Source organism: Glycine max, chromosome 5 (assembly GCF_000004515.6).
Source record: "Glycine max cultivar Williams 82 chromosome 5, Glycine_max_v4.0, whole genome shotgun sequence".
Taxonomy (NCBI): domain Eukaryota; kingdom Viridiplantae; phylum Streptophyta; class Magnoliopsida; order Fabales; family Fabaceae; genus Glycine; species Glycine max.
The window spans coordinates 34,977,473-35,000,881 of record NC_038241.2 but is presented as its reverse complement, the minus strand read 5'-3'; the positions used below and the strand labels follow the sequence as shown (position 1 = coordinate 35,000,881).

The 23,409-nt window shown below is 32.3% G+C and overlaps 2 protein-coding genes across 3 annotated transcripts; one reads left to right on the top strand and one right to left on the bottom strand.

The window, feature by feature from the left end:
- The first annotated feature begins 6,066 nt into the window (after nucleotides 1-6,066).
- On the top strand, nucleotides 6,067-7,374 carry BZIP111 (bZIP transcription factor bZIP111). The gene is given in 1 exon segment (NM_001250233.2): nucleotides 6,067-7,374. A coding segment is annotated over 1 exon segment (492 nt). The 5' UTR covers nucleotides 6,067-6,701; the 3' UTR covers nucleotides 7,194-7,374.
- Nucleotides 7,375-12,824: 5,450 nt separating this feature from the next.
- Nucleotides 12,825-22,241, bottom strand: LOC100787600 (importin-5). Of its 2 annotated transcripts, XM_041015533.1 has the most exons (20): nucleotides 20,756-22,241; nucleotides 20,369-20,572; nucleotides 19,958-20,062; nucleotides 19,785-19,850; nucleotides 19,536-19,700; nucleotides 19,220-19,294; nucleotides 18,980-19,134; nucleotides 18,512-18,647; nucleotides 18,344-18,413; nucleotides 18,094-18,221; nucleotides 17,725-17,781; nucleotides 16,653-16,838; nucleotides 16,436-16,528; nucleotides 15,502-15,587; nucleotides 15,337-15,403; nucleotides 15,007-15,073; nucleotides 14,794-14,930; nucleotides 14,549-14,640; nucleotides 14,387-14,453; nucleotides 12,825-13,461 (listed from the first exon to the last, which is right to left on the bottom strand). In XM_041015533.1, the coding sequence occupies exons 1-20, from the start codon at nucleotides 21,977-21,979 to the stop codon at nucleotides 13,297-13,299; spliced, it is 3,345 nt and encodes a 1,114-aa protein (XP_040871467.1). In that variant the 5' UTR covers nucleotides 21,980-22,241; the 3' UTR covers nucleotides 12,825-13,296. The 2 variants fall into 2 exon arrangements, with proteins under 2 accessions (XP_040871467.1, XP_040871468.1); XM_041015534.1 differs by lacking the exons at nucleotides 12,825-13,461; nucleotides 14,387-14,453; nucleotides 14,549-14,640; nucleotides 14,794-14,930 and having other exon boundaries at nucleotides 15,007-15,263.
- Between the last annotated feature and the right edge of the window lie 1,168 nt (nucleotides 22,242-23,409).

The following is a 23,409-nucleotide window of genomic DNA, read 5'->3' as shown; positions in this document are numbered from 1 at the left end:
ATATATATTACTTTTCTCATATCTTAAGTAAGTTCCATCATTACATATTATTAAATTTTACTTTTTACAACTTAAGCAACTTTTCTCAGCAAAATATTTACTTTAATTTTTTTATTAAGTAGGTCTCATAAATAATTATACATCCTCATATTTTATCATATTAATTTTTATTAGTTACTTTTTTTAATATTGATGCGCCTAAATAAGATATAAGAGCCTGTGCTTATTCAAGCAACTTGTATTTGAAGAATGCTTACTAATGACAAAGTCTTACACTGGTTTAGTTAGTGAAAAACGAATTCATATCCCCATAAAAATATGAATTTTAATTTTATTGTTAATGTAAAAAAAATTAATAAATAATATGTAAGTATATTAGTAAGTATTTATTGAAACTATATTTGTCTTAACTTAATGAGTCCCGGGGATTTAATTCACATAAATTTTTCATAACAAAAAAAATCCTATTAAACACCATTGCATAATAAGAAGAAACAAAATGATAATCACTTCATTAAGGACTAACTTTCAGTAAAATTAAGATGATTTAAACACACTAAATACAATATAAACATGTTTTTTTTAGTTATTTGACTAAAATAAAATTGTTTAAAAAAATTGTCCTCATTTCTTCATAATACAAAATTATAATATAAATCCATTTATATTATGCCATTTTATTTAATAGAATATTTGAAAATGATAATAAAATAAAATATTTTATTCTAATTAATATGATAAATAATTTGAAATAACTTAAAATATGAAAAAAAATTGGTAGAAATCTACTCAAGGTATTAATTTGAAATACAATTATAATGAGGAATAAAATATTTTAAAAAAAATCAATTAAAATATATGATTTTATATTGAATCTCATGTATGACTGTGAGTGAAATTTATCCTTCTGCGCTTAATGAGAAAAATTAAGTGAAATTGAAGCATTAAATATTAGAAAACATAACAAAAATTTCCCAAATCCGATAGATAAGCAGGCAAAATGATAGTTTATCAATAATAATCATTTGAAGATATATGGTTATCAAATTTTAGCTTATACTACATGAATAATTAAATGTCTAGTTTCTCTTAAGAAATGGGTAGTCTCACAATTAGCTTTAACTTTTTTGTTCTTACTAATCTAATCAGTGTCTTTTCACATTGGTAAAAAAATTAAAATAAAAAACATTTAATGTAAAAATTATAGAAAAACATAAAAAATCATAAACAACAAAATTTTATACATTTAAATAAAAATATTTTTTCTTTTAATTTTTTAAAAATTAATTTAAAACAAATACTAATTGGTGTTCTTAACATTGATTAAAAAGTTTTTATTAAAATATATAAAACTATATTATTCATAAAAAAAATTATATTCTTTTATAATCTCTATAATAAATATATTTTTAAAAAAATATAATCAATATCCTAATATTTTAATGACAGATTAACAATATCCTTAATTTAGTATCTCAATATTTTCTCTCCCGCCCAAACTCCAAAGTCAGAAAGTGAGGGGGAAGAGTGGGCAATGGCCCAAGAATATGCCAGAGAATCTCCGTACTATCATGTGAGGCTGTGACTTGTGATGTGATGTTCTTTACCGATGAAAACGTTATGAAAAGAAAAGCAGACGCAGGGAGTGCTGACAACGTAAAGTAACATAATGAGCATTTACAGTGATGTGCTTGTACGTCTTTGTCTTTGGAGTAGCACCCATGATATGATCAGATCTTCTAATAGTAATATACACTATTTCGTTTTTCTAAAGTCACCAAATTTTAGAAAACAACATGCACTTATAATTATTGAAAATAGTTGAGAATTGTAATAAAAATAAATTAAATATATACATTAAAATATGTTTTAAAAAAAGCTCTATATATGCTTTAGATTTATCGACGTTCTTGTTGAGAATGACAAATTGACCATGGATATGCATGATTTTGGACAGTGAGGCTGCGAGTCTGTTTTCTATAACACTTTGTGGTTATATAATGTTTTCATTTTCATCTCATACTTCATACTTGACTCTTTTTTTTTTTTTCCCATTCTGAAATTGTGTCGGTGTCTTCTATTTTTTGGTCATAGTTGGATATATGAACAATCAATTTCGGGTACCATGCGTAAAGTAACTTGTCTTCCATTTAGCAACTCTACACATTCAGGAAATTTTCTTAAGGGTGATCAGTGAAAGCAATTTTATCACTGAGGAGAGAGTAGGCATACTTACACACATTCATCTTTTGTTTTTGACGATTCATCGGACTGGGTAGCTAGCTATGTTTTTCGTTGCCTAATTATTTCTCCTTGTCAATCAGGTTTGTAATTCTAACTACATAAGAGCCGACAAACACATAACGATAGAAACATGCGTCGAAATTGTCAAAAGATTTTAAGAACATGTTTAGGGAATTCAGAACAAGTTATTTTTTTGACTGGTCACAAGAAATTACCTTACTTTTAAGTTAACATAATTGAACTTTTGCAACATCTCCTTCCCAATACAACTCGATCGAGTTTCTTTATTAATCGTGTAAGTAACCATTTACAGTTTTTTTATTTATTATTTGAGCTAAAAATCTGATTTTGTTTTGGAAGGGGGTTGAGATTATTATCAACTCAGAAATTTCCATCTTATCGGCAGTATTAATGATGCAATAGTTGTGCAATAAAATCATTAAAATGTCATATATAAGAGTAGTCTTTTTCTAACTAATATAAATTGGACTATATAATAAGTTTAATAGATAATCGACGCAATGGAGATTATCGGTCAAAGAAAAGATGAACTGAAGCAGCCATATGATTTTTCCTAGGATAAAATTATAACATCTTATAGATAATTGGCACAATGAAGATTATCGAGTCAAAGAAAAAATGAACCGAAGCAGCCATCTAGTTTTTCATAGGATAAAATTATAAGTTAATTATTCTCCCACGTGGAAAGCATTTGTAATTTTCCTGAAACAGAAGGAATCATAAGTCTTTAAACAATATTAAAATAAGATTTGGCTGGCGCTGGTGATGTCAATGACTTAAGCGGTAAGGTTTATATGCATAGTTCTAACATTATTAATGTAACCAGAATCAATGGTAGGAGTGGTTCGATTCTTTGGTCTCTTAATTAAATAATGGGATTCATTTTAGAAATGAAATTACAACTTAAAATATCTTTTATCCTATAATAGATTGATTCGGTGAGAAAAATATTAGTTAGATGTAAAATAGAAATCTAATATGCTTATTGATTAAAAAAAAATGCATGAATGTAAGATTAGTTGAAGTTTCCGAGAAACAACATATAAAGTTGAAAATGAGTGAGACCCAACTCAAAAAGGTTGTTCTGGAGACATGGCTTGTACCTATTTGTAGAATATAGTGTTATTAAAACTCTGCATTCACATTGAATGATTTGGATCCTTCTAGTTCTAGCTGCTGGATGATGCAACAAAGAGAGAGAGAGGGAGAGAGAGAGAGAGAGAGAGAGGCAGAATTTAGTGGAACCTAGCTGACAAATGGGTCTCACTTGAATCTTGAATGATCTTGCTTTCTCTTAACTACATCAAGTTAACAGCTGGAAAATAAACCAGGGAACATATATACTATTCTCATTTTTTTTCTTTTCTTAGGATCAGTTCATTTGTAGAGAAATAGAGCCAAAAAGAGAATAAATAAACATTAAAATGAAATGAGAATTCACACTTACATTTTATTTTAATTCAAATTTTTTAAGTTATTTCATTTTTTTTTTCACTCTATGGGACGGGTACCTTATTCTCTTTTCTTCCTTGTAAAGTTTAGTGTAAACCTCTTAAAAAAAATTAGAACAAATAGCTGGGCAACTTGGACTGGCATGGCCACCCCACTGGATTCTGGTCGGAAACCTTTTTCTTTCTTTTCCAACAACCCATAACTGGAACCATGTGCTTAATTTACATCGTAAATGAAATAAATATTCTGTTGGTCAAAAGCTGGCTCTATTGAAGAAAGTATCGATCACCTTCGGTAAATTAAATACTAGTATAGTATTGTGCTAGTTATGGTCCATCATGTGACAATAATTGATTTAAAATTATTTCTGCAGAATATGGAGTATAGTTAAGTTTGTTAACATTCGAGGTTTAACTCCTCTCACCAAAACCTCACATGAAACGCATAAACAAATTTGTTCAATACGTTTTTTGCCTGTTTAATTATATTAGTCCATGTGGAAAAAATTTCTTAATGATAGTAATATTTTAGTAATTGAAAATGTGAATGCTGTGATTTCAAGATGTCCATTTTTTTGGTAGATACAAATATAAATATAATAGCAGTGACGGATAAATTTAAACCTAAACCAAGTTCAAATTATATATCTATATATAATACTACATCATCAATGCCTCTAAACAATGTGGAAGTTTTATCTTTTATGCACATTACTTTTGAATTAATTATTTGATTCGTTTATATGTACTTAATTATTCTGTTTTATAGAATGTTGAAAAGATTAGAGAGAGTTATGTGTTATTTTTTCGTGAGTTCTAAATTTTCGGTGGTATGATTTGTGAGGAATAAACAAATTCATTTTACGTGATTTTCTTTAATTTTTGTATTAGATTTAGATAATTAAAGACAACGGATCAATTGAACGTAAAAATAAATTATGCAAATGAGTGGATTATTTCTATCGTTAATATTTTTTACTTGGCCATATACGTTTTTTTTATCGGCACTTGGTTATTATATACGAATATTTATATGTATATATACAGTATATCATAAAGTCCAGAGCTCAGGTTTACTGATCCCATTAAATGCCCCATAATACTCTATGGAAAAATGTTTAAAGCTCTCATCTATCAATGCTTCATTAAAATAACAGGGTAGTTAAAACATAGTATTATTTGTTGAAGTAAGTTATATATTTTAAATTATGATAAATTTTAAACAAACTTAAAAAAAAATGTTTAATACATGGAAAGAAAATAATGACACGTTGAAATTGATGTATAATAATAGTTTGAGTTTACAGTAAGAGGTCCAAAGCTTTTAATTGTAGCTCACTCAAACAAATAATAGATGATTGAATTGGCAATAGAAAGAGTAGAATATCAGACGCCAAGGAGCACCAATAAAAACCAGAAAATGATTATTATAGAAAAACCAAAAGGAACTGCAACTACCTAAGATTCCACTGATAAATAAATATTTCAAATGGGTGGTCCAACATCTACCAAGTAGATTACTGTCATATTGCGTTACCACTTAGTAAATGGCAACATATATATATATATATATATAGTAGGAGTATAAGTAAATAAAAATAAAAATAAAACGGCGCGTGCACATGAACAGGAGCAGTGACCATCGTCGTACTATGTGACCCTTTCCCTCTTTCACCTTCTCTTGTTTCTATTGACTTTTTTTAATTTTGCAGTTAGGGCTTGAGGAGGCCTCACCTTCATCTTCCTCTAAATTAAAAATATAAAATTTGGTCTTATTTATTTATCATAAGTTTTTTTAAGGCTTAATTTAATTTATTTAAAAGTTTGACTTAATCTATGAACTTATTAAAAAAATTATTTTACAATAAATATTATTTATATATATATATATATATGAAGAAATCTAATAATTATATAGTGTAACTTTAAAAATTCATATAATATTTTTTAAAATTTAATATAAAAAAAAGATACATATTTTTTTTATTTGTGTGTAAAAGAAATAAATTAAAATTAATTAGAACACTTTAATATAAAATTAAAATTCACTAATCACAATAACCAAAATAAGAATTATAATCGGAAGACTTTAAGTATTTAATAAAATATTATAAACAAAATAAATAAATAAAATAAAATACTAAAAGTTTCATCGGATAATTTAATCTTAATTTCAAATACTAAAATAAATAAAAAAAATACAAGTGGTTAGGTCTTAAACAGGCCAAAAGGTTCCTCATAGATGACCTACCCATTTCTATCCTTATTTGCAGGCACACAAAAAGCATAAGTCCAAAGACCAAAATCCCCCCACTAGCCAATTATTTTATTGTATTCCATTATTACAATGGGCTATTTTTTTCTCTATAAATTCCACCCGATGAATCCATTCAAAACCTCTTCCCCTTCTCATCTATCCTCCTCCTAAAAATTGGTCAAAATCTATCCAATCTCTTTGCATATTCCTTCTTATCATCATCTTCTTCTTCTTCTCTGTTGCCTCTAGAATTGAAAAGTTCTTCTTCCTGCCCATAGTCTTTGACACCCTTTTCCAACCTCTAGATTTTTTCTTCCCTCTATAATTATCTCCTTCACAGAAACCTTCTTATCCCACATATCATCAATTACCTTGTTCCTCTCAAAGTTTGATTCTTTTTCTCTTGAATTGGATTGTTATAATTTTTGTTCATACTTACATGTTATGCAGTTATGAATGATTGAGAGACAACACAAATGTCTTCTCCAGTGATCTCCGAGATCCTCCTCTCTGGCTTCACCATAAACTCTTCCCTAAGACGCAGGACACACTTGGTGCAATCTTTCTCTGTTGTTTTCCTCCACTGGTTCTACGTTTTCTCATGAACTAAATAAATTAACCTCGTACATAGTATAAACATAGTACGTACCAGTGTTCTTTTTTCAAATTCAATCATTAAACCTAGCTAGCAGATTAGGGTTATTATTGTTCAAATAGCAGACTACTGCATGGCTTCTCCTGGTGGAAGTGGAACCTATTCATCTGGTTCCAGTTCTCTTCAAAACTCTGGTTCTGAAGGAGACAGAGACATCATGGAACAGAGGAAGAGGAAGAGAATGTTGTCCAATAGGGAATCGGCACGTAGATCGAGGATAAGGAAACAGCAGCACCTGGAAGGTCTGAGTGCCCAATTGGATCAGCTTAAAAAGGAGAACGCACAAATCAACACAAACATAAGCATCACGACGCAGATGTACCTCAACGTGGAAGCTGAGAACGCGATTCTGAGGGCTCAAATGGGGGAACTGAGCAACAGATTGAACTCTCTGAACGAAATGATAAGTTTCATTAACTCCACCAACAACAACTGCTTGATGATGTTCGATGAGGCACAGGAGACGACCACTCAGTTGTTCAATGATTGTGGCTTCATGGATTATGCTTGGAATGGAATACCAATCATGGCTTCCGCTGACAATGAAATGTTGTTCATGTATTGATCTTGAGTTGTAGCACAACACCCACGTCTTCTCTTGTTTTAATTTTTTTTTTTTTTTTATTGTAATAGTGATGTCTATTGTTTTCAGTTTATGTTATGTTTAGGGTTGTCTTGTCTTGTGCGTATTTCAAGAGGGGGATTCTTTTTTCTTCTCGAAAATGTAAAATATCGACCTTTTATTTTCCAGGTAGTGATTTTCGTTCATTTCCACTTTTTATTTTATTAAATGTCCATTTTATTTTTCAACTTTTAACTTAGTACTATGTTTTACGGATTAAAAGATTTTTTTGAGGAATGTGAGCTTGAAAATATAATATTCCATATTTGTTAAGAATTTTGTAAAACTATATATTTCTAGGCATTGTTTATTCCTAGAAAGTAGTATTATCATGTTTTATTGTACTTTTATTTCTAAAATGAGGGTTGAAAATATGATTCTTGAGATTAAAATATAATATCTTGACAAATACTCCTATATTATTATTACTATTATCATTTAATAAGATAGAGTCGCATTTGATTCGCTCGCTGTTTCGAAATAAGCAAAAATATAAACAAGAGTCACGCTTCCTCTGACTTAATAACATTTCATGTTCGTCTTTAAGCTTGAGATAACAAAAAACAATTAAAAAAATGTTGTTAACAACGTATATAAATTAGTAAGAAATTTATAATTTATAATAATAACAACTAGAACGGGTTCACATTCGCTTAGATGTTAAAAGCGTGTATATATTTATTGTCAATTGTCACAATTAACAGACAGATGACGTATGTCATATAAACAAAACTTTAGAACCAATCATAACCAGTTAATGTGCAACTTCTTTTGATTGATTAATTGTAAAGGGGGAAACTAATAAAGTCGGTGGATGATTAGATCTTTTAATTTAGGAAAAGAGACTATGATACTTTTCTTATTCTTTTGTTTCGTTTCATATATGATATAATGATACATTTGTACCGCTTCCTAAAATCCAAGTGTTAATTTGTGCATGTGAATATAATATTTGCATTATTGCTGATGCACGCTTTCAATGTTGAAGAGATAAATGGGGAAAGATATAATCATAGAAGTGAGAATTAAATAGTTAATAGTTCAATATCCTCTTAAAGAAATGAAAATGGGAAAGCAATAAATTGGAATTTATTGGAATTTTTTTCCTTCCAAACATTGATGCAGACTATCCATCATTAATTTTTTTAATATGATAATTAATCTTCTAAAAAATTTGACTGTTCATTTTTAATAAAATCTTTTTTTTATTCATACAATTATTTATTTTCAATAAAATCTTTCCTTTTAATCATATTTTTTTATATTGAAAGTTGAAATTTTACTTAAAAGATAAAGTCGAAAGTAGACTACTTATATTCTACCTACTTATTTATTATTAGATATTCCTTTTATCTGAAAAGAATTATATCATGTATCAGAAAAGGGCCTAATCATGGCCACTCGCGAGTTCATCCTGAATCCAGATAATTCGAAATCACCAAACTATAGCCTGATTGTTTGTGTGTGATTTTTTTTTAAATTACTTTTGATTACTTATATTTTTTTAATAACTAATAAAGTTGGAAAAAATCCAAAATATAAAAGCAAACAGCTTTAGAGTTTTTCTTAAACTTTATAAAAAAATATCATTAAAAATGTTCTTTTTCTTTTTCCAAACTTTACGTGATTACTGGTTAGTTTGAGTCATGATTTGTTTTGTGGGGGGAAAGTCATAATTTATTTTAATTGATCTTAGAGAAGTTCGATGAAAAAAATGAGAATTCTACAATAAAGTCTACCCAGTTATGCACATCATCGATTATTATACCATTTTCTAAAATATAAAAGTTTAGTTGTGCATTAGAATATAATATTCGCATTATTGGTGAAATGGTGATGCATGCCTTCATTGTTTGGAATTTCACTGTTGTACAGAACAAGTGCGAAAAATTAAAATATTCCAAGTGAGAGTTTGAATAGTTAACTCATCATCGTTATAGAAATGAAAATGCGAAGACGGTGTAATTAAGCAGTTCGGACAAATTATGAAGCATGCAGATGAACTCACATCTATATAATTTTAATTTTCTAGAACTGAAATATGTAATGTGTCGTAACTCATAATAAGACCAAATCATGTCTTCACGATCCCAGCATGGACCCAGAAAATCCGAATCCCTTGATTGTATATTTGTATTATTCTCACATTGTTTGTGTTTATAAAATAAAAAATAATTTATAAAGAAAAGGCTAAAAAACAGTTGATATTTTTTCCAGAATTAAAAAAGTAGTCTATGAAAAAAGTAATCTCATTAAAACAATTTTTTCAAAACTTATATGACCAGTTTGAGTCATGATTTTGTAATGAGCAAAAGAAAAGTCATCTTTTCTAATCTTAAAGAAGTTAAAAAAAAATCGTTAAAATTGTACAATAGATTATAAACATTTGTGTCATACATCCTTCCCAGACAAGCTATCAAGTTTCAACGACATAAGCTATTTCAAAACAAACGGCAAGATGTAGATAAGTGTTTAAGGATTATAAATAAATAAACGTGTGATATGATTTAGTCAATTTATTTTTTAAGAAAATAATCACTAATTTTCATCAACATTTAAGGGAGTTTTAAAAATGAATGATTGTTTTTGTTTCTTTTCAAAATTAATGTTAATCAAACATGGGCTAATTACTATATAGAATGACCGAGGTACTGAGGTAGTTATAAGCTTTAAAAGAAAAATTGTCTCGAAAAACCATTCAAACTTTCACACTTTTTTTTTTTGTTTAAATAACCGTGTACTGCAAATTAGTCACTGGTCTTTGAAAAAAAAAAAAAACTTTATCCGCCCTTAATAAAACTATCCCAAGATGATAAGCAAATTGCCAATGTTGTAGTTCCTTTTGGAGGAGGGGAAGAGGTATCTATCCTTTTGGAAGAGAAGAAGGGGTATATGCATAAGATATAGATAAAATTGAATTGATTCTTTGAATGGTACAAGTTAAATTAAAATAAAATGATGTCACCTACCATAATGTTTAAGTGTATGTTTGGATTTACGTTCTAACAACTCAAGCATTTGTTCATCTCAATTCATCCAAAGAAAAATTTCTTTCATTTAAATGCATTAGAACGCGTTTAAATGGTTACTCAAGCATAGTCAAAGGCTAGTGTATATGCATAAAAACATCTAAAATTTAATCCTCTACTATTTCTAAATTACACATTTAAAGTTAGAAGTTTCTTGTTAGATATAAATGTCATTTAAGATGGTGATATATTTTTATTCTCAATTTTATTTCCTTCTTATCTCCATCTAAAATAGTAAAAAGGTTTTTTTTTAAAAAAAAAAACTCTACTATTTTTTTCTTTCCTTATTTTAAGAATTATTAGTGTACCACTAAGTAAGAAGAGCACTTTCAAAAACAGGTATTCTAGCAGCCCGCTAAATGATTTCCAAACTTGTTAAATCTTCAATAAACCAGGCAAAGTTACAACACTAATAATAATAAAAAAATTATCCCACTAGATAAAGTTGATTAAAAACCGAATTCTAAGGGCTAAAAGCAGACCGGGTAAAATTAAAAAAAATAAAATATAAGGGCTGCTTTTAGCTTGTTTGTTCAGTATCTCTTTACTCCTTGCTTTCTACTACTAAGCATTGCTTTATTTGTCATTGCCAATATAAAGTTTCAGGATGGCACCATAATCAATGCAGTAAGGTTTCTCTCATTCCCCAATTACAACCCTTGATTCTCACTTATGTAACAACATTTTATGTCACTACACAACTACATTGATTTCTATTACTAAACATTTGCTTTGCCGAGGGCACAAATTAGTGTGGTAGCTGGCATCACTTGTCTTCCCTATCCATTTTTAACACTCTTCAATAATAAATTGAACAACCCTGTAAGATGAACAAGTATGCAGTTGATCTAAAATTTCAACAAAAAAGTTCTTTACAAGCCTCTAATTTATCAGAAATGGAAAAGGGCCCTCTCACTTCAAATTTTTTCTTCCAACATCAATATGTCAACTTTTCACCCGCATATGGCTATATAGCCTCGGTCACCAAAAATTACTGCAAGAACAAGCACCATTAAGAAAGTGGTGGAATCTCGTGTTATCCCTCACAACAATTTTTCTTCCTGTAACTTTTTGACGCTCCACACATTACAATATGACAAAATCCTTCGCACAACCATCTCCGAATCTTCTTCTTCTTCCTCCCTTGTTCATTCCACTAACCTTCAGGTCGCAACGAGAATTATTATTCCAACTCATGCATGGTCAGCAGCATGAGCATGGTGTTTGTTACGTTACGGCCCAGCCAAGCATTAGTGTGGCCTGGATAGAAAGTTGAGGAATGTAGCGACACTCTAAAACTCTCCTGACACATTTTATGTAATTGAAATTTGTAACGACTTATTAATTTTGGTAGGTTTTATTTTTTACTTTATTACTTTTTATTTTGTAAATCAGTGATAAACCTTTTAGAAGTAACTTTGCAAATGGTGATTACTTTTAATAATTCTAGCGTACTTGATATTTTTTATTTTATTTATTATATATATATATATATATATATATATATATATATATATATATATATATATATTTGTATGAGATATTTATGTTTAACTCTTCAACTAATGTTAAATTTAAATTTTTTTATTAATTTTAAAATGTGAAGTCATAAAATAAATAAATTATTTTACATTTATGTTGTAAATAAAAATATATTAGGTTTTATCCTCAATTTGTCGTGTCAACTGTTAAATATTTAACGAAAAGTTTACCGAAGGATTTAATTGCATAATTTCAAAACTTGAAGAACTCAATTGAAACTTCAAGAACCAAATTAGATAATTGTGATACTTAAAGGTCCAAAAGTGAAATTAAGCGATTATCTTTTATCTTTTGTACGTATTTTTTTTTCTTTATCATAATTGTACATTAGCCAATCAATGAGTTGCAATAAAGAGTTTAATTTCTATGCTTTTTTTTGTGAATGTTTTAATTTCTATGCTATTAGTGCAAAAAAGTGCATTTTATAAGAGAATTATCCTCATGTAAAAAACATCAACCGTTAACATTTTGTCAATTTTAGTCGTTGCTCTAAAATCTCAATCACCGTTACAACTTACTAAACTCAAACCTAAACCCAAGACGAATCAGGATTCGTACGTGCAAGAAACATTTCTTCCTATAACTCACCAACATAAAAAAACATGTCTATATAGACATGTTACTTCCAAGCGATTCAGTTCACTTTTAAATGCCCATCTATAATACCGATGTTCATGTCCCCGACTATGAAAGCATGAACTTTTCCCCTCAATGATTGCATCAATCAATGCCCACCATCACGGGATTGGATACTTTTAAGTGAAATAAACCTATCCACCCTTTGATGTAATTTAAGCAACTCACAAAATTTAGTTTGAAATCAGGGGTGGATACACCCACACATTGATCTCTTCACTTATTTTTTTACATGAGGATCCAAATCTTAAAAACCCGAATACAAAAAATTTGCAGGACCCAGATTAAGTGCATTCCCCATACTACATACAAATCATATGCTTTTCCCTGCCCTTAATTAAGAATAAATTATTGTTTGAAGAAACAATTGTCTGCAAACTTAATAAATAAATAGCATTAAAATTTCATATGGTACAACTTCATGCTGTCTGATAAGGAAATAAAACCAATACAATAGGCCAAAACTGCAAGAATTGCCCCACAGACAACCCTATATTCTCACGCAATATGGTAAGAAAAAACAATTGAGGAATAGAACGAGAAGCTCCCACGCCACAATTCCCTAACCTCCTCTTTTGGACTCAATCGCACTATTAACACTCATAATATACACATTCTAGAGAAAGTTCCCTTTCCAATCACAATTGACTCTGCATTCTCAAAACTGATATAGAACACCATGCAAGAATGAATGATGGAAACCATCTTATGGCAAAAAGAATGGGTACAAATATAGAGACCACCAAACTGGAAAAAGCTTGTTCCCAAAAAGAGCAAGACACCAACTGCCAAGCCAGATGCTATGAAGAAATGATGGATATGCAGCAAAGCAATGACAACTATGTAGAAAGGATAGATTGCAATGCAAGTTGTTGCTGCGGCTGCAAAGATGACCAAGTAGAAGCGAGTGTAGAGGGTGGTAAAGTTTGCTGGAGCTGTCTGAGTAAATTAACCATACGACCAGCTGTTTGTTCTGTAGCAAGGTCTTTACCAGCACATAAAACCTGCCACAAAAAATGTTTTCCATTAAATAGAGAAATAATATCAAACAAATCCAATATAATTATATATATTACCAAAAAGAAGCATTCACTGAATGCATCCTTGTTTGATGGAACAAAAGACTGCTCATTTTATACAACACTAAGGTATTCACGGGACTAATGCATGAGGAAAAAATATCAATTAACTATGTATACATGCACATTGTCAATATAAACACCAAAACAACTACTCAAATGAACTATTTAAATGATTGCATGACATCAGCAAAAATTACAAAAGTTTATAATAAAAGAATCTAATGGCTACAATTACAAACAAATAATTCATTGCTTTCTGGTATATATTCTCCATGCAAATAACTTAGTTGCAATCAATTATGAAATCACATTTTACTCAATCAAAAAAGTGCCAAGACATTTCCCAAATATTCATCTTTCATCATATGACAGGGTGCTACAAACAATTTTTACACTTCCCTGGTCTCCAAAACATACCAAATAGATCAAATTTCCAATAAAATAATTTGAACCTTGGACATTATGGCCTATGTGAAAAACACACTTCATTGTAGGAAATTGCCTAGGTAAACAAGCCGCCATTGAGGAGTTCTATACATTAATGTATTCTTTCTATTCTATTTAGAGAAGTAATCTTATTCTCCTTACTCTTGTATACAGCTTGCTTTCTATTTAAATTCTTTCATCAAAAACAAAAAGTCTACTAATGTTTCTGATTCAACCCTACGACCCAAAAATATTAAGCAGCTTGCTTTCTATTTAAATTCTTTCATAAAAAACAAAAAGTCTACTAATGTTTCTGATTCAACCCTACGACCCAAAAATATTAAGCAAACAACCCTTAATTTTAGGCAATGCAGACAGTCACACAGATTACAAATTGGCAAAGTTGCAACCAAAAACTAACCTCAGCAAACACTGAAACTATTTTTGGAAGGTACTGATTGTTTGGGCCCAACAGCTCACTGTCAGACCTGCAGATTAACAGACAATTAGTACAGAGGAAAAAGATATGCATGACAGCTTGAGCATATCAGAAGATTGAGAAAAGCAGAGTATGGCCCCTAACCTCTCAGCCATTGAACAAAGTTGATCATGCACAACTTTGGCCTCAATCAAATCACCTTTTATTGGCAAACAGTTTAGCCATGCAGGAACTACCTGCAAACATGACAGAACATTACAAAAATATTAACCATCATCTCAACCTAAAAACAACAAATCAGACTCAGAAAGAATTGATCATAATAATGACAAACATAATCAAGAACCAAAACCACAAAGGCAAGTTATAAACGGAAAATATGTACTGACCTGGGCAGAATCAATACTGTCACGATGAAATTGGCAAATTTTTCCCAAAGCGGAAACAGCATTGTCATATGCCATTACATTATCTGAATGAAGAGCATTAGGATGCTGGATCACAGCATTTAACCTCGAAAGAGCCTCTGCAGTAAGCCAACAACAACTTGTTACTCAATATAGTACAGCTTTTTCCTAGTTTGTTAATGGATCAAGCAGTACCTCCAACCAGAGGTTTGAACACAGATCCACCAAACTCTGCACAAACACCGAGACCATACACGGCTGCCTGCAGAAATATGAAGCAATACCAACATCAACAATCAAACAGCTTAAAACTAAACTATCATACCCCAGTGTCCGGAGGCTCCTCGCTAAGCAAAGATATGGGGGAGGGTAATTGTATGCATTTCCGGATTCGAACCCATGACCAATCAATCACCAAGGCACAACTTTACTGCTGTGCCAGGTCTTGCCCTCTAACAGTCAAACAGCTTATGCAATAAAAATGGTATTCAAAATGTCAACAAACAGAGGGTGCCTAATGCTTACCTGTCTGACATCAGGAGTCTCATCATTACAAGCCTCCAACAGGAATGGGAGATAGGTATCATAATACCTGCTCAATTGGTATATAAAAGAATGAAGTTGATAAAATGCCTTCAAAATTATCACTGCACAAAAAAATGGTAACCTAGAAAAACAAAGAGTGCTTACTTAACAGCAGCTTCACGACACTGCTCTGCAACATCATCAAAAATACAAATTGCAATTCTTCTCTCTTCTGGAGTCTTGTCCCTTCCCTATATCCAAAACATTAAACTAAGTCAAAACAATGACGTACATGTTTTAGTTGTGTTTGGTACAACATCAGAGAGCCAAAAAGTGTATCTGATACGTGAAAACCAGAAGCTCTAAATACTAGCTTATATGTTGGACACGAGTATCAACGTCTGTACTATGGTCTAAACTAATATGCATTAGTTCTTTGAAAATTGAGTTTAAAACTAATCAGCAGGCACAACCTGTAAGAAATCTGCTGACAACATAATATAGACCACTCAATTTGCAGAACAGAACATGGTTAAAGTCAATCTCAGAGCTTAAACATGGTAGAATGATACATTTCATCGGAAAAAAAAATCTCGCAAGCTAATGTGCTTTGGAGAATGAAAATGGATGTGAGCTCCAAGTTGGCAAGTGTAATAAAATAGTGTAAACTGGTAAGATGATGATAGATGTGAAGATCAGAATTAAAAGTCAAATATAGATCTATGCAAGTACGTGGTTTGCAAGTTTATCTCTAAATGACTAAATCTATACTTAATGTTGCACGCAACCACCACTCACAATCTCAGAAAAATTAAAGATTCATCTTTGAATTGAGCTAAAACCTTTACTGGCATAACTTTAACAGAGTAATCTTTCACACTTTTGAAAAGGCCCGAGTTCAAAATTAGCAATACTGCACAGATTCTACATTTTGAAATCATATTTCAATTTACTAGCTAAACTGAGAAAACAGAAAACTTTAGACATAATTACACCAAAACAAAATACAAAAGATAACGCTTAAAGGCCAGCTGAATGAATAAATGGAAATAGAAAAACTAATTAATAATAGAATTGCTAGCTTTCTCAAAGAACATACCCACATAGGTGTCAGATATGATGATAGTTCATCAAAGAAAGGCAAGAAGTTGGCTTTGAAGGTTTTGATCAAAGTTCCCAATATCTCACCCACCTGGGACAATGTATACATACATTAGAAGGAAGACCAGGAAACTGATCAACATAAACTTAAAAATACAAAGATAGTAGTCCAGTACTTAAGATGTTTTAAATTATTTTTAGATTAAACAACTAACTTGATCAAAAACTTCCTCCTCTTGTTCATTTTCCTCTTTAATCAGTTCCCCCTCTTCAGCATCAAAATCTTCAGCTCGGGTCCTCTCTGCTCTCTCTCGTTTTCTACTTGAACTAGCTGTGATCACCTGTTTTATCTCATCCACGATGGATCTGACCTGGCTTTCATCCAAAAGCATCCCAGAGATCTAAAAGAGGAAACAAAAAAGATTGGAACACATCCAAAACATATCTATAGTGCACCATAGGCACTCAAGGGAAAGATATAAAAGACAGAAAAAAAACAAGAAAAGGGTCGATCATTACCCAAGCATCACAGGAACAACTACTAAACACTCATGCACAATAAAAAAAAGCACACATTGGGAAATTGAAGAATATAAACCACAACCAAGCATTCTCTGTTAATTATATATAAACCATTGACCTCTAAATCTTAAATAGTTTTGCCTATAATATTTCTCAGTTGCACTCTAGCTCCAGTGGTAGGACTAATCGACATCTTACCAGGATCTCCTTACTAGGGCCTCCTAGAGAAATTATATAAGGTGACATCATAAAAGGCTGTGCCAAAGTAAATGAACATATGCAGTCACCTTCACAGGAAGGCACACCAATTTTTTGCATGGCATACCTCACTCTAATACTGCAAAATCTGCATCTACATTAGTATAAAGTAATATGCACCCGGTGTCAACTTTAATGAGGCAGGCAGTTGTTAAGTGCAAAAGACAAATTTCGTAATTAAGTCAACTAAATAATAATTTAAATCCTCAACATGCCAATCATGAAAAAGCAAATAATTAAACTGTAAAATTTAGTTTTTATTTGCCAATTGATCACAAAACCTAGCAGGGATAGGCATCAGTTAGAAGAATAAATAATAGCAGTTCCAGTGAGGCTCTTGATTGAATTGAATTCTAATAATGATAAGCATCAAACTTCAAATTATAAGATATAACATCAACTATGCCAAGGTATATTCAACACTCATGGCTCTATATAATAAAGAATAGAGATTTATCCAGAAAAAAAAAGAGAAAATATATAACAATGTTATCTCATGATCCAAACCTGTAAGCATTCATTTAATGAATCCAACATGCTTGCACAGATCTCAGTGTCAGGTTCCTGCAAGTAAACAAAAATGGGAAAATCTCAGCAAAAAAATACCAAGGGCCATTGACAAGTCAGGCAACATTCACCACGAGCATCACCTAGAGTAATCTTAGTCCTCAAACCCATGGCAGAACCAGGTCTCCTAAACTAACAAAAAAGAGCATGCTGCACTCACAAAGGATTGCTTTGGTTTTTATGAATATTCAGAACTCGAAATATTTTCAGGACAATTTCAAATCAAAAATAAAAATATTCACTTCCAAAATCCAAATATAGAAACTCCATAACACAACTAGGAATGGATAAACTTGAATATCAATTTACCTTGTGCAATGCTTCCACCAGAGCTGGGATGATACTGTCAGTCAAAAATTTCAAATAGGTAACATCCCGACCACGAGATTGCCCCTTTTCTATAGCTAATTTTGCAGATCGTAATAGCTCCGGCATTGCTATAGCAATATTGGAAATGATAAACATTCAAACAGATAGGGTAATGATATAAAGCACATTTACTGTGCAAGGAAAAATCACCAACCAAAAAAAGATGCAAAGCAACAATAATTTTTCATACCTGAAACAGCTGCTTTTCTAACCTCCTCGTGGAAATAAAATTTAAGGAGTGGAACTAAAGTTCCAGCAACCTGCATTGCATACAAATTATTAACAAGGAAAAATATGTAAAGAAACACTTAAACAAGCATTAATAAGTAAAGGGATTCAATCAAGGCCTAAGTCTAACCTGATCAATCCATGGAAAGAATCCTTCCTTCAGCTCATCAGCATAGCAACAAAGCATGTTACATGCTGTAGCTTTTTCCTCTAGAACACTAGTCTTGATTCCAATTCGTTTGTCCCCAAGAGTAATAGTCTCCATACTACAATGGATAAATAAAACTTAATTATATTTGTCCCGCCTAAACAAAAAATGTTTTTATGTGTGCTTCTTATTCTCCATAAGAATGAAATCATTATTAGTAAATAAGAATGTGTGTTAGGGTTTTGTGTGTGCGCAATTACACATGAATGGATGTCATAATATAAAGATAAGTAAAGCAATAAATGCACCTTAACTCCTAAGGCTTAAAGTCACTATTAGTGAACATGCAAGACCAAAATGACGAGATGTGTGATAAAAGCGATACATTATGCATTCATAATTTGGTAATTGTTTAAATTTTTTACGTAGAAAAGGGATTAAAGTTGAGACCTTTCGTCATCAGAATCTTCAATCTCATTGTCTGAATCTGCTGATGTAATGGTTACATCAGGCTTAAGTGAAGCAGATTGAAGCAGTGGAGGCATGACAAACTCCATGTAAGGAAGAAAATCTTGTCCCAGACATTTGCAAAGTCTAGCCCATGCCTGTAACAAATTAAAGTTGTTAGACTAAAACATATACCAATTGGCACTTTATGCATATGATGTAAATAATATATAAAAAGCATACCTGTAGCATGTAACTTGTTGTTGGATCATCTGTCTCCATTTGAGATACTTGAAGGGACATAAGAACTTCCATAACCTAGTGAAGAACCAGCACACATAGAATATTAAAATCATAAGAGACATAGCTAACCAGAGAGAGAGAGAGAGAAAGAAGTGCTTAACAGAGATGCAGGGCAGTTAACTTCCTATTTTCCTGTTCTAGACCGACTATTTTTCCAAATGACGATAAAGTGGTATAAAAGGTGAACATATAAAACAAAACCATACATAATATATTCTTCTTTGACAAAGTATAAAAACAAACAAGAAACACCTACCTGCTTCGCATCAGCCCTAAACTTCTCCTTCCCAACAGCCATTCCAACTAAACTTATACACTCCATGGACTTAGCACGAAGCATACGGTTAGATTTGTCAGTTGCATTAACCAATATAGCCTTCAGGTATGGCATTACAGCATCATAATATTTTTGGAAGTGTTCCTAAGAAAGACCATAATAATTAAATGAGTGATCAAAAGAAAATAAATTATAAATGTTGATTGAACAAAGAAGTTAACAAAATACCTGAGAAGAATCAGCAACTGATGCCAAAGCAGTTAAGGCACCTTCTTGCACCATCTGCTTACCATTCTGAAAAATGTATAGAATATCCAAAATTAAGTGAAGGAATAATTACGATAATTTAGCAAAATGACCATAATAACATTATTCTTGAGAATAATTCTCTATAAATATACCTGAAGAAGTACAAGTAGTTTGCTAACTATCCCATCCAAGTATGGCGTTAAGATATCAGGTGTGCAGTTCTCGCTGAAGTTGAGAACTGCTGAAGCAGCATGTGCCTGTGTAGACAATATTTTGAGAATAATTACACCAGATAGCTTATTTAATTAAAATAGCAAGACGACTTCAATTATAAATCATAATGACTATAAAGAATAGAAGAAAAAATGAAACACACTTCATAAAATTGAAGTATATCACAATGCTTCACATTTGTATAATAAAGTAACATTGCAGTTACTGTTTGCATTGTATTTTAAATAATTGGCGTCTTTAATGAGATGCAAAGTTCATTAAAAGAATCACAAGACTTTCAATCCATGTTCAAGAATAAAGAATATCACGTCAATAAAAGGGCAGCTAACCTGCACACGAGGGTTCTGAAAATCATCCATGGCACCAGCTAGTGCTGGCAACACTCCTTGATGATATTTAACTTGCAAATCAGGACCCAAATCAGTAGACAGCTGGCCAATTGCATTAATAGCTGCCCATCTTACACGGGGGTGTTGGTCAGGGAAGGAGTTCAGGACCATAGCCACCACTTGCTCCAAATTCTTTATCATGACCTGCAGCAAGTAAAAGTTGGTAGAAAGTCAAAATCACAAGTGGCACACACAAGTTATTGCCCAACAATCACAATCAATCACAATCAAATCAACTATAACTAACACAAATATTCTAACTGCCATTTACTTGTATAAAAGCAAAAATCCCACAAGAATAGTAGACATCTCCGATCAATACAATACCTTTGAACAGCCCTCAGCAATCTGAGCAAGTGCAATAAGTGCAGCATGCCGTTTCTGCCATTCTGGAGCAGCCAAGTAAGCAGGCAACTGTTCGGACGCAACAGGAACAATGGTGTTTCCACCCAAAGATATAGAGAGTCTATCCAAGCACTCTTGTCCCACGCTATAATTACTGGTTTCACCAGCATCCTCATCCTCTGTCTCAGCACTGTGCCACGCAGGATCATCCTCAATATCAAGAAGCATCTTCATGAGTATCGCAAACAACCTACTAATAAACTGCGGCAACTTCCTCATCATCCCGGGGGCGCGCTCCCTCGCCTCCGCGAGAGTAATCACAAACTCAATCGCCAAATGCCGAGTCCCTTCCTCAAGGGATTCAGCCTCGGCAATCTGCAACATGGCGCCAACGACATCCACAAGCTGGCGCCGGAGAAAACGAGGCTCAGTCCCGGCGAGCTCGATGAGAAGCTCGAGCGCCTCCTGGGCGGTGGCCTCCTGGCCGGAATTAAGCGCCTCGGTCAACGTCCGCATCATTGCGGGCAGCAGGTCCTGGAACCGGTCGCGATCGGCGGAACCGGACAAACACTGGATGAAATTGATAACGGCGTTAAGCGCCGCAATTCGGACGTCAGGGTTAACGGAAGCGTTCGTAAGACACTGCAGGAAAATATCGTGGAGGTGCTTGATGTGAGGAGTGAGGGAATCGCCGATGTACTGCGACAACTGCGCGAAGATTAAAAACGCGGATTCCTGAAGCTTAGGGGAATCGGAGGAAACACACTGGAACATGAAAGGAAGAAGCTCCGGCCAGGCGTTGTCGGGTAAAATACCGGAGGCGAGTTCGGAGATGGTGTCGCAGAGCTTCTTGGAGATGGATTTGATGTTCTCCTTTTGAATCGAGGAGAGAAGGAGCGATTTGAGGGAAGACTGCGTGTGAGGGGAGAGGCGCGGCCAGAGGTAGGAGTCGTCGCGCGTGAGCTGTTTCCGGAGGAGGATGGCGGACATGGCACGCGCCTCCTCGTGCGGCGAGGAGTGGAGGAGGTGCGCGAGCTTCAAGGAGAGGCTATCGGGATCGGTTTGCTTGCAGAGGTTAAACAGGGCCTCCGCGTGGGAGCGTTGCTCGTTGGAGGAGGACATGAGGTGCGAGATCAACGTCTCGAAGGGGGAGGGATCCGCGCCGAGGATGGCGGCGACTTGCGATTGCTGCACCTCGGAATCCATGGCGGCCACGATAAAGAAGAAGAAGAAGAAGAGAGAGGGATGACAAGTGAGCACGCGCGCGGGTTAGGGTTTTTGATTTATGATGATGTGATTAGAGAGACTAGACTCGCGGAGCACTCTTCTCTCGAGAGAGGTGTGAGTTTTGTGTGTCGTTTTATATACGGTTGCGGAGTGAGGGAGTGTTGTGTTGTGGTTTACTGTCATAATATCAGTGGGAAAAGGGTTAGGTTACCGTGCACCGCGAGTGGGGCTAATTAGAGCAACCACATGATTTTTATTAGCTGTGTTTTGTTTTTTAGGTCATGCTTCATCATTAGCCTACGCTTTGGGGATCAATTTAAAACTCTTTTTAGTTAATTAATTAATGGAATTATTTTGAGGATTAATGTAGCTTTTAAGTATTTTTTATTTTAAATTTTGTACGAAATTCTTTTTTGAATAATAAAATGGTGAGAAATATAAAAATACGTACCAGTAAACTATCCAGCATGTGACAAAAAAAAAAAAAAATAGTAAATCATCCAGCATACAAGTATCTTATCTCGTTCTACCGGATATGCTATACAAGACCCAGTCAGTACTTGTGATAAGATAGTGAACAAGTCTACAATTCCAAATCTACAAAAAACATTCTCAACCTTCATCTAATTCAATCCTGTTCTTACTATAAGTGGATGTTTAAATTATTATTTTTTATGTTTTTGAGTTTGTTCCTACCCTGCATTCACACTATTATTTTGAATGAAACCATATAAGCATTTTTATGTGAGAAATATTATTTTTTTATAAAATAATCGAGCTAATTTATATTTTTATAAATTTTAAAATTAATTTAATAATATTTTGGAATTAATTTACTAATTTATTACAGCAGCAACGACAACAAACCTAATTGAATGAGTTTATTGGAATTTTAAAATTTTATTTCAATAAATGCTATAAAAAAATAAATAATTTCAATAAGAAAAATTAAGGTGAGAAGTTGTCTATCCAAAACATCAAAATGTGTAATCTGACTCTTCACCGGATCAAGCTTAGGTTCACAGGGATTAATCTTATCATATCATATATCCTTAATTAATTCCCAAAGGTAAGATACAATCATGTGACAAAAAAGCATGGCTAGATAAGGGCATAAATATGAATTATAAAAAGAATAGAACGATTTTTAATTTTAATTGAATGTATATTATTTTAAGATTCTAATTAATTTAAAAAGCTGAAACAAATACATAAAAAACTAAAAAAAAAATTATTAATTTTTAAAAGAATAAGTGATTATTTTATAAAACAATGTGACACTAACAATATAAAAAGTTTTAATAAATTATAGTAATTACTCACGAGGGTTTTATGAAATTACATGATTTCTTTTTGTTTTTCATTCCTACGTTATTTTCTTAATTCATTGAAAAATATACACTGATATT

Bases quoted from the DNA above. Each gene is read 5' to 3' on its own strand.
- LOC100787600 (XM_041015533.1), bottom strand. From the start codon at position 21,979: ATGGATTCCGAGGTGCAGCAATCGCAAGTCGCCGCCATCCTCGGCGCG. The intron at 18,648-18,979 runs GTCTCAACTTTA...TATCCATTGTAG, and splicing joins GAAGATTCTGATGACGAAAG to TATGGAGACTATTACTCTTG. The intron at 15,404-15,501 runs GTAAGCACTCTT...CCAATTGAGCAG, and splicing joins TGTCGTGAAGCTGCTGTTAA to GTATTATGATACCTATCTCC.